At 47.0% G+C, this 13,166-nt stretch overlaps 4 protein-coding genes across 4 annotated transcripts; all 4 read right to left on the reverse strand.

Moving 5' to 3' along the window:
- Positions 1-459: 459 nt before the first annotated feature.
- L228DRAFT_225357 (hypothetical protein) lies at positions 460-2,040 on the reverse strand. Its single transcript, XM_018330379.1, has 2 exons — positions 1,231-2,040; positions 460-1,118 (listed from the first exon to the last, which is right to left on the reverse strand). The coding sequence occupies exons 1-2, from the start codon at positions 1,866-1,868 to the stop codon at positions 734-736; spliced, it is 1,023 nt and encodes a 340-aa protein (XP_018184415.1). The 5' UTR covers positions 1,869-2,040; the 3' UTR covers positions 460-733.
- Positions 2,041-3,271: 1,231 nt separating this feature from the next.
- On the reverse strand, positions 3,272-6,844 carry L228DRAFT_254613 (Piwi-domain-containing protein; the record flags this gene model as incomplete). The annotated part of the gene is made up of 17 exons (XM_018333842.1): positions 3,272-3,498; positions 3,556-3,708; positions 3,805-3,958; positions 4,010-4,260; positions 4,318-4,429; positions 4,485-4,588; positions 4,643-4,750; positions 4,806-4,972; positions 5,029-5,183; positions 5,252-5,392; positions 5,448-5,704; positions 5,760-5,909; positions 5,961-6,054; positions 6,110-6,258; positions 6,311-6,504; positions 6,558-6,673; positions 6,725-6,844. The coding sequence occupies 17 exons, from the start codon at positions 6,842-6,844 to the stop codon at positions 3,272-3,274; spliced, it is 2,652 nt and encodes an 883-aa protein (XP_018184416.1).
- A 357-nt stretch (positions 6,845-7,201) lies between these two features.
- On the reverse strand, positions 7,202-7,735 carry L228DRAFT_242162 (hypothetical protein; the record flags this gene model as incomplete). Its single annotated transcript, XM_018331387.1, has 2 exons — positions 7,202-7,327; positions 7,436-7,735. The coding sequence occupies 2 exons, from the start codon at positions 7,733-7,735 to the stop codon at positions 7,202-7,204; spliced, it is 426 nt and encodes a 141-aa protein (XP_018184417.1).
- A 1,373-nt stretch (positions 7,736-9,108) lies between these two features.
- On the reverse strand, positions 9,109-13,076 carry L228DRAFT_251723 (Suf-domain-containing protein). The gene is made up of 5 exons (XM_018333620.1): positions 11,976-13,076; positions 11,486-11,917; positions 10,402-11,431; positions 9,647-10,345; positions 9,109-9,507 (listed from the first exon to the last, which is right to left on the reverse strand). Exons 1-5 carry the CDS (start codon positions 12,849-12,851, stop codon positions 9,485-9,487), a joined length of 3,060 nt encoding a protein of 1,019 aa, XP_018184418.1. The 5' UTR covers positions 12,852-13,076; the 3' UTR covers positions 9,109-9,484.
- Positions 13,077-13,166: the final 90 nt, after the last annotated feature.

Here is a 13,166-nt window from a genome sequence, read left to right on the forward strand (position 1 = left end):
GTGTCATGATGGATGAGAAATGATGCTCCAGCCCGAGGTCAATACACAGAGATATACACTTTCTTCGCACTACCATAATCTTCCTTCTCCTTCTCTTTCCCTTTTTTCCCCCTCTTCTTTTTTTTTATCTTCTCTTCTTCTTTTTGAATTTTCTCTCTTTTTTCCCCTCCCCCGGTAATAAAGCAAGCGTGGCTTGCCATTTCTTCTTTCTTCTATTATTTCCTTATCTAGATGGGTTTAGTTACGAACAGAGTACGTTACGAACAGAGTACGAGTACGACTAAAGACGTTACTATACCGAGTCTTTTCCTTTTTTTTTCCGCCCCCACTCTCATAAAAATAGCTTATCATGATATATCAAATTAATTGAGCTTCTTTGGCTTCGATAAATGAATTTCCAGATTGTTGTTGTGCATTATTGCCATAAAATGATTTATTTAAATCACCTTTGAAGGTTATAAAGGTATAATGTATTGTCCCTAGATTATTTATTTGATTATGGAAATGGAAGGGGAGGGGAGCTATATGACTAAATTTGTCTATAAAGTGTTGACGCCTACATTGGCGCGCCATAATGGACGGTGGGAACGGAGTGGTATCGAAATTAGAGAGATTAGAAGAAAAGAGACTTTAAGGGGAGAAACCAAAAGAAGAGAACTATCCAAATTATGTCGTCCCAAGGGAAGATGGTGTTCCAAGTACATGTCAAGATAAGAGAAGAGACTATAAGAGATCAAAGATGATGTTGCTCCTCGACCCAGTCTCTCCATTCTCGCCAATCAACATAGGGCAGAGAGCACCGCTTCCCCTGGTAACGAATGACTTTGAGGTCGACGACTTTGCGCCACTCGTCGCGCCGGCCGCTCCAGCCTGCCTTGCGCATCAGGCTGACCAGCGTCTCTTCCTTGGTCCAGCCTTGCTCGAGCGCGACGTCGGGAAGATAGGTCGCGCCATGGCGGCGGCCGTGGTAGGTGAAGGAGATGCGTAGGCCGTGGGTGCCAATGTCCCAGGCCATTTCAGACGGCGCGGTCTCAAAGTTGGTCAAGAGCGTAACGCCAACTTCGAGAGTCGGGAGCTCCTTTTTGGAAATAGGCATGAAGCGAGAATCGTCAAAGGCGCTGCAGCCCAAGATGTGTCAGCAATTCTTGTTTAGCAAAATATTTATATGAAGAGGGTAGGGGTGTGAAATGAATGCTATGAAGGGAGCGTTGACGTTAGGGGAGTGCTTACGATGTCAGGGCGTAGCTCTTCAAGCCGTACGAGAGTTCCTGGTCTTCAAAGGTTCCGATGCAGCCGCGAAGGCTCTTGCCGCCAGATTTGCTGAGAATGTTCCACGTCACAAAGAGAGGAGAATCCGGCAAACGGGGCCGAGACGAGGATGACGAGGAGCCACGTCCCAGAGAGAAAAACGATGTCCGGGAGGAAGCTTTGGAGGTTTGGTCAAAAAGGCGTGACGAGGATCTGGTCGATGTAGACGAAGCTGTTGAAGATGGAGACGCCGAAGAACCAGAAAGCGAGGAAGGACTGGTTAATTTGGCCTTTAGACGACTGACGCCAGCAGGTTTGAGAGCGCTGAGCGAGTCACCGGGTGCAGAGGAAGTTGGAGTTTTCTGCGATTTCGAAAGTTCATCCTCGGAATCTATCTCATCCGCGTCTTCTTCGTCTTCGTCTTCGTCCATGGAGACATCGCCATCTACTTCCGCCACATCACTATCTGCTCCTTCATGGCTGGCAGACGCTGCATCTTTCAAAGACTCGGAATACGCATCCCAAAACTTCTCGACTTGGGCAAGGGTTAGAGCGTCCCTCTTTTCGAGGCTTGCCGCAAGTGTCTCGAAGCAGTAGAGACAATGAGCTTGAGTGGCCATCGCTACGAGCAACACTGGACGATGACCGTAATACAAGCTGCAGGCCTCTGCTGCTCTCAAAAGACCAAGACAAGACACTTGAACAAGCCTTGGGAGGGGGAAAGAAATGTAAGAGGGGTAATTGGATTAAAACTTGCACAAGAAATACGGTCTTGTATAAAATTCGGTAGAGTAGACGAGGGGTGTAGAATGGGATTGACTAACTACTGTAATTTGTACACTGGACGAGCAAATGCCAACAGAATGCGGGCGGAATCCAAGTATGAATACGAGAAGCTGGTCGCTATGACGAGTCCCAAAACCCCCTCGCAGGTTCAACGGGCCGAGAGGAGCACCCGGGCCCTATCGTGATTAGACTAGATCAAGAAAAGGCTTAGATTCGCACCGATAAGCCTTTGGCCAGATAGGGCACAAGGGGACCAACGTGGGGTTCTGCTGGCCCCTCACAATCCTTAGCCGCTCTACCCAAAAACAGACGTCGCTTGAGCCTTCCAAGTGATCATGGAGAGAACCTGTACCTTTTTCCTATAGAGATGTTTTGTAGAGCAATTTGTATATCTTATGCAATGAAACACTGTGGCATCTGCTGAATCGTTGGCGGCTTTAAGCTTCATCTTACCTCAGACTCGGATGATTCAAAGACAATGCACCGTACTTTTCTTCGAGGGACATTTCTAACCGTGTATTACTCTCGTTTGAGAACTAACTTATACAATCCAAAGTTCGGTCTAATCATTGCAGATGTGCCCGACTATTCTTGAAGCGACATACCTTCACTGTTGTTGTTGCTACGTCAGCTTGAGGGTTATGCAGGCCATATTATTGGCAGCTAATTAGAGGGCAGTTTACTTTGCCTCGTTTCTGGGATAAATTTGTACTTAACTCCTCAATGAACACATGTGAGCAGAAACATTTGGAACCAGGAATATTTATTTGTGTAAAGGTTAAAGACTACTACCTTAGGTAGGTAGCTACTTTTAGCAACGGCGAAAGATCACTGTAGCATATTTCCTGTCACCGTCTCCCCAGATTTTGCAGCAGCAATTTGCCATTGTTCAAGTTTGTCAGCTTCGTGATAGGCAAATACCAATAGCGGCAGAAATTCCCGAGAAACCCCTTAAGCAAGACGACGCCGAAAAAGAGAGTGCGTTTCATTGGCTATCGAGAGGAGTGCAAACAAATCCTCAATGCTGAGCCCAGGGAAGCTGTTTGACCCACTTAACTAGAAAAGCTAATTTTAATAGAATAAGAAAGGGCAAGTTGCGCATTCGAGAAAAACATCAAACGCTTCGTATCTTAGATGAAAAAGAAAGGAAAAGAGACCGTCTGGCCACTAGATTTATTTCTCGAGACACATTTCCGTTGATACGGTCGTCGTAGAAATAGCCACCAGTTTTGGATGCTTAGACATACCACATGTCCCAGGCAAGGCGTCCGATGTTGTTGATCGGCATCAATGGAAGACCGCCAGTGGGTGGCTTCTCCGACTCACTTTTAGCCTTTGCCGCTAGGGCAGCAACTTTGTGAGGTGGCTTTGAGCCGGGACCAGACTGCGGACCGGAGCTTGCTGGGACATTCTCGTGGGAGCGAGCCCGATTAGACGCTAAATGAGCGTAATAAACCGCGGGGACTAGAAAAGAGTTACTTTGAGCTCTTCAACCGACGATGACTTTGGGTGAGAACTTACATAGGGAAACTGGGGTAGTCGAGCGGATATACTGATAGCAGTGCTCGTAGATAAGATTCTGGAAGTAATTTGGCTGCAACTTAGCCTCATCCAAAAGAACATGGTAATGAACTGGGCGAGCTGTTCCCTGGATCGCCGAATGCGAATTGAGATCTAAGTCGAGGTTAGCGCATGCGGGAGGGGGGAAAAAGAGAAAGGCGTGGACAGTGGAGGGCGGCGAAGCAGCGGCTAATAAAAATCCGCACTTACAGAAGTCGTATTCATACGGATGAGTGACGTCTTTCTCGACCAAAGTGCCAGGAACCGGGTTGCCATTGCGGTCAGACGCAACGCGGTCGCCAAATTTGGGAAAAAATCGGACATGGTGGCGCTTCGAAGCCACAACGACGACAAATTTGGGTTGCTGTGAGCTATGAGCCTGAATTCTACTTTTCCCAGTCATTCTGTGACGTACCTTTCCACCTTCAACCAATCTCTTGAAGAGATTCCGGAGATCCTGAACCTCCTGCTGGAGGACCTGCAAATATTGACCTTCCGAAACGCCGTCACGGAAATAGTAGACGTGCTCTGGTAATCTTCCTTTGCCAACAGTGGTCATCCACTCAGTAATAATTGGCTGGAGTATGCCATTAATGTTGCCACCAGTGATGAGTTCCACACGAGGTCCATTGGTATCGCAGCCGGCCCAGTAGCGAGTAGCAAATTCTGTCACGCCGAGCCAGTCAGTAGAATTTATAATTTTGTGGTATCATAGTCACTTACCATCAGCGGAGACCGTCATTGCAGCCATAGAAGGCTGTTCGCTTCCAGGAGAGGCGTGAGACACGTCTGCTCCAATGATCATCGTTGGCACAGGAAACGCTCCGCCCTGCTTCTAAAGAAACTGTCAGTGAAGGCGATCATGTCGGATTAAGATTGTTAAGGCTTACGCTTGAAACACGCGCAGTGGCTCCGCCAAGCTTTGCATTGATCTTCATGCAAACATTTGAAATATATTGCGGATTCGCTTTTTGCACTTGCGCATTTTGCATGACTACAGTATGTTAGAGCAAAGGCAGATGAGTAAATGAATAACCGAATAACATACCTTGGGATGCAACACCGTAGCGGCAATCGCAACTCTTCTTAATCCGAAGATAGTGGAAAGAATTTCTGTCAGACACCATGAACAACAAGATTTGGGGACGTCTGTTGACTGCAAAGATTCATGTTAATAGATTGCTATCGTTGACGTTCTGCATTTAACCTACATTTATTCCCAGTTGCTTGCCACAGTTGCTGGACAGCTTCGGCTGGGTTGTTTGGTGCTGCCATAATTAAGGGTTTGAGTGTGGCAATGTTACCACCATGGCCGATATAGATTTTCACAAATTCTCGTACAAAATTCTCAACTGTCGCCTTGTCGACCTTGATGCGCCTAGAAATCTGTCAGATAATCCCTCTAAAAAGTCTACAGGGAAGGAGACTATTTACGCATTGTTGAAAAATGCTACGCCCCAGGAGACGAGCGGTTCCTTGTTTGGCTTAATAAATTTCTTGCCTTTGAGGTCCCATCTGCCAGAGACGCCAGGGTCATGGGTGTTGCTGCCAAATTGAATGACAGCATTTTTAAGAACACGGGCTCTGGTCTGTTGAGCGAACGTTAGCGGGGGTATGCTTGGAGGCAAGGATGCATGGAGACGCAAGAGCGACATACTTGCACCATCTTTGTGTCGATAGTCATGCCGTAATTTCTCAAATACACATCTTCAGGCCATTTAAGCATTCCCAGACCGTGGTTGATTGCCGCAATGCGGTCGTTCGGTCTAGTGACGGCAAATCTGATCATCTTGGCGGTCTATAGATTGCAGTTAGTTTATATTTCTTGTATTCGTTCAATATTTGTAACTAACCTGGTCCTCATCGGTTTTAAACGGATACCGCTGGTTTTCCGCAATTACCACGCACTCCATGGGGAAAACAACATTCTTCTTGGTGGTCTGAATAAGCGGAAGGTTCCAATATTGGAGGGTAATGTTATATCGCCGCCGGAAATAATCGTAAATAGAGACATCTTGAGTGATTTCTCCAGTCTTCTTATCCCTGACAGGGAATTTGAAACTCTTGGCATCCTCTCTCAAAAAGTGATCGATGATAAAGACTTTGTCCTCTAGAAATTTCGCCATCAGCGCCTGAAAGATATTTCCTAATGGGCTCAAACTTACTCTCCTCTGAGCCACGGTGCTTGGCATAAATTCCCACCTTCTTGAGGCGACGAAGCTCCTTGAAGGCAGGCGAGTCTTGCATGGGAGAGTCGGGGTCCGCTGGGTGAACCTTAACTTGCTTGAGCTTCCAAACCAACTCCGTATAGTCGGCTGCAAATTTGATTAATACAGATCCAAAGGTCAATCGGGAGTGAAACTTACCAGCGTGGACAAGCTCTTTAGCTGTTTGGTGAACAACGGATTCGGTCCAGAAAGTCCCGTTTGCAACATCCACATTTACCGCCAGCCGGCCGCCCTGTAATGGAATGTTAGCAAATCGTTTTATGCGCCTGTAGAACTTGGATTCTCACCTGGCAAGTGCGGATTGATTGATAGACGCCTTTGAAGGCCTCAATTCCGCCACCCAGATAATACCGCTCTTGTCCTCGCGCGAAGAATGAGCGCTTGATGCTTGTATACTTCATGGACGGAGTCTGGCGAAGCAAATGGTCCAAGAAATCTGAATCGCAATGTCAGATCCGAAAATACAGTCTAAGAGTGTGGGAATTTACTAATTGCCTCGAGCACCGGGGTGTCAAAGCTCATCTTTCCAGTAAGATAAGCCCTGATTGCCGCAAGATTCACTGTATTGGTTTTTCGAACGCAAACTCTGTGCTTGTTCGGTTTTCCGGCACGTGGTTTGAGACCCTCATCTTGATCGAGATCAATTTCGGTATTAAGTTCGCCTTTCATGTCACGTAGACACCTGGATATCAAATCAGTAAAACGAAACCAGGATTGGGGGAAAGGTGATTGTACCATGCGATCTTATTTCCGTCAAAGATCCAGCCGGGTCCGAGCTTGTCGGCCATCGATTTGGAGTTCCAGACTCTTTTAATTAATCCTCGCTTCTCAACCCCAGAACCAATTTGCACCTATCATGATGTCAGCAGATATTAAGTCATATTAAGCCGTAATGCACTTACATCATATTGGTAGACAGTCTTGTCAGGGATCTGAGTCACATTGAAAGAGTTGATAGCAATGGTAACCTCTCTCCCAGTCGTGTTTCCCTGGGCCGGGCGTTTCTCTAATTCCGTTGCCATGTCGGTCTGGTCAAAGGGGACATGATCAGTAACGCGAATGGTAGGAATCCGGGGTGGCGGGTTAACGCCTTTATCCCCAGTATTCTGGCCGAAAGGTTTCGACATGGCGAATAGGGTAGGGGAAAGTATTCAAAGTTAAGGTGAGAAGCAAACAGAAACAAATTATTCGAGGTGGAAATGGCTTTGGGGATAACAGGCTCAAATCGAAGCTGCGTTTAGAAAAGCGATGAAAAATGAATGGACAAAAGGTAAGAACAGCTGGGAAGGCGTTGGCTTTTTATACTGGTCTCGTATCCCGGGTGAGGCCCGGAATTACAAGAACCAATGTCCATGGTGAAGGTTGTCTTGGAAATACCTTCAAGTGACAGAGGCGTACCAATGAATCTGCACAAGGTAACACAGTTTTGTGATGAAGGAGTTGTGAATAGCCACAAACAATTGAGGAGGGTAATTTTTCCGGGCAAACATTCCAGGCAGCAATAGCTAGGATCAAAGCATTCGAAAGGGGAGCGACGCAAAGATTGCAAGTTTCAGAGAGAATGATAGCAGCCAAAGACAAAATAGGGGGATAGTGAAAGATTGAAGACTCACAACGCGATTCAGATTATATGCCATGGCAGGCAAGTCAATCCGTTTATTAAATTCGATAACAGGAGCCGAAATCGACTGGTCCTTTGCAGCAGGCCCGGACACTGACCGTTGCGATGGTCCTGGCTCTGAGGGCGGAGGCGATCCTTGGCCATCGAAGCCTCCCACCTCTGCGGCTTCCTCACGAGGACGGGTACCAGAAGGACTTGACGTTCGCTGACTGTCCGCATGGCCAGATGAGGATCCTTCTGCCCTCTGTTGACGACGTTCTTTCGTCTGACGCTTTTTTGCAGCGCCAGCCATTGTTTGGATATAAGTTCAATACTATTTTCGGTATTTCTAGAAGCAAGTTAGTATGGCTCTCGAAGAACTTATCAAGCCACAAGAAGAGGACGATGATGACAATGATGATAGCCAGGGATTCCAGAGATTACACCTCGACGCGAGCCCTCTGGGTCACGCGAGATAGCCACACGGAAACCGTGGCTGAAGTATCTTCGAGTAGAGAGAGAGCAGAAATCTCGACAACGGAATTTTTTTTAGCAGGATACAACGGTCGGGCTGGGGTAGAGAAGCATGAAACCCTCGCTAGAAAGCTGCAGCAAGTAAGGGGTGCTGGCTGAGGCAAATGAAGAGAGAGTTGACGACGTTGGCGAAAGTCGTTTGAAAGGAGACAAGAAAGTAAACAGAGAGGGATGAAGAGGAAGCAAAGGTTGAGGTTTGAGGAGAGATTTAAGCTTTGAATGATCCAGGACAAGTCTTGGTGTCAAGCTATTGATTCTTCAAAGGGCATGGACGGGAGGCGCTGAGAGAACCAATCTCAAAACTGCGATAAGCAACTTCAGAGATGCCACCAGACTTACTTGCAATAGGGAAGAAGCTTCAAGGAGAAGTGATTTATCGGTAGAGTATTACTTGACGGTGGTAGGTAGATAACATGAGTTGAAACGAAGTTGGAGATGATGAGAAGTAGAAACGAGATGAAAGAGATGTGAGGGAAGAAAAGTGGAGACAAACCAAGGGTAAACAGAGGATATTTCCGAAAAGAGCGACGAGGGTGGTTGCGTTCACCTAGTGACCGAATGGAAATGGATTGAGCAAGCGGCGTTTGTAGAAAGAGCGGCCCTCTGTCAATCTCGTGTTGTGGTTGGTAGTGAGTGATACAGCTCTGGCCAAATTTGAACCGTCCTTTCAAATTCCGATTGAGGGCCACTGGAGTCTAAATTGGAGCATCGACTACGGAGTGGGTGCACGGTCAGGAGCTCTTTACTTTTTGGGCTTTAATAATTTATCTGCCTCTTTCCGGAATGCAGATAATGGTTTGATCAACGTTGAGTTTGAGTGAGTTGATAGCAGCGGGCCACTTCCGGGAGGCTGGCACTAAAACGCGGGGTGCCATTAGACGAGGTTGTCTCGCGTGGCGCCAAATTTGTCCAGGATAAGGACGGGAAGGCAGGGGCTTGCAATCTCATCTTCATTGTAAGTTAAGACAATGAGTTGTGACACAAGTGTCTTTTGAAATCAAGGTTGAGGCAGATACCCGTTTTCTGTTGAGTAACACGAAAGAGAGTCTGGATCATGGTTCGAAGGCCTTCTAAATTTACGCGGTCGCGAAGATTTGTCTTGTACGCAAATAACGCTTTGCCAACTTGAATACTGGACTCCTGCACGTCACGGCTGTTACTGATTATGGATTGTTTCTGTGTCATAAATGGATGCTTGAACTGATTGTAAAAAGTAACAGAATCAGACTTCCAAGAGCGAGAAATCAGTTTGCTATCCTTGCAACTCCAGTTGTAACTGCTCTTCCCAAAAAAGTACTGGCCCCTTTGAAAGGTGTCAAATACCTCAAACGTGTATTTCGAGACACAAAAAGACAAAGCACAAACAAGCTCGCCCATTTTTTCAAGTCTCCAGACGCCAGTGTATGTACATGAAGATAAATCACAAAAGCTGCGTCAAACAAAAGGAAAAGAAGATGCAAATTGATAAACGCAAAAGGTCCGAGGTCACAATCCTGCATATCCCTCTGCCTAGGGAGAGGAGCGCATTTCATCTTCCAAATTGGTATGAGCCTGAGGAAATTAGTTCAGATTCGCATTACGCACAAAGACAAGGGCGCCAGTAGATCAAATCATTTAAGCATCCTCTCGGAGCGATTGATAAAACTCTGCTTAACTGGCTATGGAGGAGCTCAAGGGCATGGAAACTGACCGTTCATGTGTCCGGGTGGGATCATCGGTACCGGCCTAGAAGAAGGTAGTGACGTCGGAATGTGTGCATCTCGAAGAAGTCGGACCATTCCCTCTGGTTTAAATCTTGTCGCATGGTATGTTTCAGCTCGAGGAATTATGCTCAGCAGAAAGAGAACCTCCCTAGGGAGTGCTGGTGGCGGAACAGCAGCAGAAACTAGCTGCCCCTGGCTGTCAATCATCTCTCGCTGACGGTTTCGTTTTTGTTGGTCAAGTCGCCGCCCTGCTGCACCCTTAAGAGGCGATTCTCCTCTGTTGAGTTTCCGCGGTCGATTCATTTCAGTGTCTGAATCGTCAACCGGAAGTGGACGTTTGGGTGAATTTGCAACTTGCGCGAATCGCACAGGCGGTGTATTTTGAACAGATTCAGGAGGTTCAATGGAAAGTATCGCCTTGGGGCGTGCCTGGGTTGCTGGCGATATTAACGGCCGTATTGCCGTAGGATCAAACCCCTGGCCAACAAAACGCCGAGCGAAACGCTGGAGCTGAGGATCCTCTGGGAATAAATCGCTCATACGCTTCTCCAGCTTACCGACTTGAGAAAGTTCTCCATACTGCGACTCATATTCGTGGAAGAAAGCGTAGATAGGCTTCGCTTTTTGCAGAGTCTCCGCTCTCTGTGCCAGCTTATTGACAGTGGTTTCGAACACGGCCCGAGCATCTATAAGCTACTGTCAGCAGATAATTCAGAGTAGAGAGCGAATATTTGAGACAGACTAGTAATATCATTGATAGCAATAAGATGTTTGAGATATTCTAGCGCAAAGTCTTCATCCTCGGGGAATAGCTTCATGCCCCGTTCAAATATTTTGGTAGCAGCTGGATCTTTGTAACAGTGATACTCAATGAGGGCACTCGCCACATAAACATCACTAGTAAGTCGTCCCCTCTTGCGAGCATCTGTAAAAATTTGTCGCGAGCCCCCAACAACATCACCAACTTTACCTTTCCCCTGAATGCGACGCATTGCCCTCATCAAAGCAATCCAAGCGAAAGACACTGTCCTAGACAACAGTCGAATTTGCACGAGTGCTCCATTTTGAACTGCTTCTTTTTGGGCTTTTTTGGAAGCGTCATAAGCTGAAGATTCGGGATCCTTAAAATCGTCTTCAGCATCAGCGTCTTCGTCATTTTCTCTTGGCTGATTGATGGGAACCTGGTGGGGAAAGGCTTCCTCTATCCGCGCAAGGTCTTTGGCTTCTCGGGCCTTCGTCTTCGCAATAAGCTCATAGAGCGCATCTAGTACTCTGTCATAAGGCTCGCGGACAATGGCTCCTCGTCTTTTAGCGGTATCTTCACCTTCATCATTTAGGCTCTGAATCTCCAGCCAATCAGCATATTTGAAAGCTAGCAGGCAGCTTTCCGGGTTCATATCAATTCCCTGGGATATGAATTCATTTCCCTCTTTGTCCAATTCATTTTGGAAGCAGAATTCAGCAGCTTCAAACCACATCTCAGGCCAGAAGCTCAATGCCATTACTGACTGTTTGAAGACATACAAAATCCGTGCCCTGTAGGCACTGATGTCTTCCTCTTTCAATACCAACGGATCATCTTTCTCCCATTGAATCCACTTTTTCCACAGCTCGATTTGTTTCAAGTATTCCGTGTCCCCTTCGAAACCTAAGGCTGGCGGCAACCGCGGAAGCGTCGTTCGAACAAGGTCTCGAGTTATATTTTGAAGTTCTGTAAATGAGCTTCGTGCGGAGACATATGCCGGAGACTTTTCCTGGAGAAATTTTCGGCCCTGCAAGTAGTAGTGTGAGTATCGTCTCCTTTGTTCATTGGCCGCAATTCTTACAGTCACTTTATTTAGACCCATTTCAAACGAGTCATACTCCTTCCAAATAGCATTTACCGCTTGATTAGGAGCACAAATCGCACGTTGATAAGTTTTCCTGAGCAGATCCATTTTTTGTTGATCCTGCCAGCTGTTGCCGCCGATTGTCCCTGGGCCGGAACGAATGAATCTTATGTGATCCTGCCAGATGGCACCGGCATCTTTATCGATGCCAATATTTTGCAGGACAAAATCATAGGCTTGCGCGACAATCTGACGAGCCGTCCCCGAGGAGTCGGTTGTGAGATTATTGCGTCTTCGCACATAATCAAGATAAACGGACCAAAGCTGAACGTTCGGAACTGTCAGAAGAGACTTGCTGAATATTTGCTCGACAAGATAGAATTCGTTATTTTGAAGCTCCATTTGAGCGTAAGCAATCCATTGCTCGGCCTAAATGCCTCGTTAGCGAAGTTATAAATCAAATTATTACGAGCAAGCTGGTGCCCACCGCTAGCGGAAAACGCTTGAGGAATCGCTCATAGACAGTCCGAGCTTCATCAATCTTATTACGACGACGGTGCTCACTGATCAAGCTAAGCCAAGCATCCATATCACCTCGTGGATCTTCCTTAATCCTGTCTTCCAAGATTCCCACACGGTCATTGGGTAGACGAGCTTTTGACGCCGTACCGACCGAGATCGTCGGATACTGTTGTTCATTGACTGACGTATTCGGGGCTGTCAAACTCTGGGCGGACTTGCTAAAGCTATCATCATTTGATGAGACATCAGGAACACCAGCAACGGAATTAGGAACAGTATCAGGAGCGCCTTGCCCATGTGCAGCATTTTGTATTGATACATCTTCTGATGAATAAGCATTGATTGGAGTATGAGAAAGAGAACGTTGAGGCGTGTATGATGAACCCTGCGCAACATTCAACAACCCACTTTCTCCGGCCAAAGGCGGCTCCCGTCCATCTTCAAATCCCCCGGGTTTCTCGTCAACTATGTGAGAATGGTCAATCGGCTGTGAAGCTTGACGGGTAGGACTTTGGGAAGTTTCTCCAGAAGACGCTTGGGAATGCGCTGATGATACCAGTTCGCCGCTGGGAGGGCTTTGAGCTTGGCGGGAGCCCAATTCGGCTACCTGTGTCACTGATGCAACATTCTCATGGGCATCTTGTTGTGGGCTCCTCTGTTCAATTCCAGAAGAGTTTTCGTTCGAAGGGTCGTTAAAAGATCGAGACGGGTCATATTCATCTGACGAAGCTTCTTCCCTTTGTTGATCGTCCTCCTCGAGACTCCCATCAAAGTTTCCTGCGGCCTCGTTCATGGCTTGCATTGAGTCCAAAAGGGCCAATTCCGCATTGATATCGCCCATCTCCTGAGATGACTTTGCCAGAAGATGAGCCTAGACTGGAGCTAATTAGTGACTATGCGAAATCCGAATGGCCTCTATGGGCTTCAATGTCCTTTCTATATTCGTGCTCCGATCAACAATATCGTGGCGGTGGGCGATGCCGGAAAGTAGACTGTGTCATAAACCACGATGACAATTCAGGCTATTGCATTTGTTGAAGGTGAAAGACGGAGATGTCGGTGCCTCATTCGTCCGTCATTTGCAGCTTCAGCAGCCAACGAGCTTTGGTGGAATGAAAAGGTCGCTTACCTGTTATGGTAAATTTTAGTTAGCATA

This window comes from Xylona heveae, assembly GCF_001619985.1.
Source record: "Xylona heveae TC161 unplaced genomic scaffold L228scaffold_16, whole genome shotgun sequence".
Lineage (NCBI taxonomy): Eukaryota > Fungi > Ascomycota > Xylonomycetes > Xylonales > Xylonaceae > Xylona > Xylona heveae.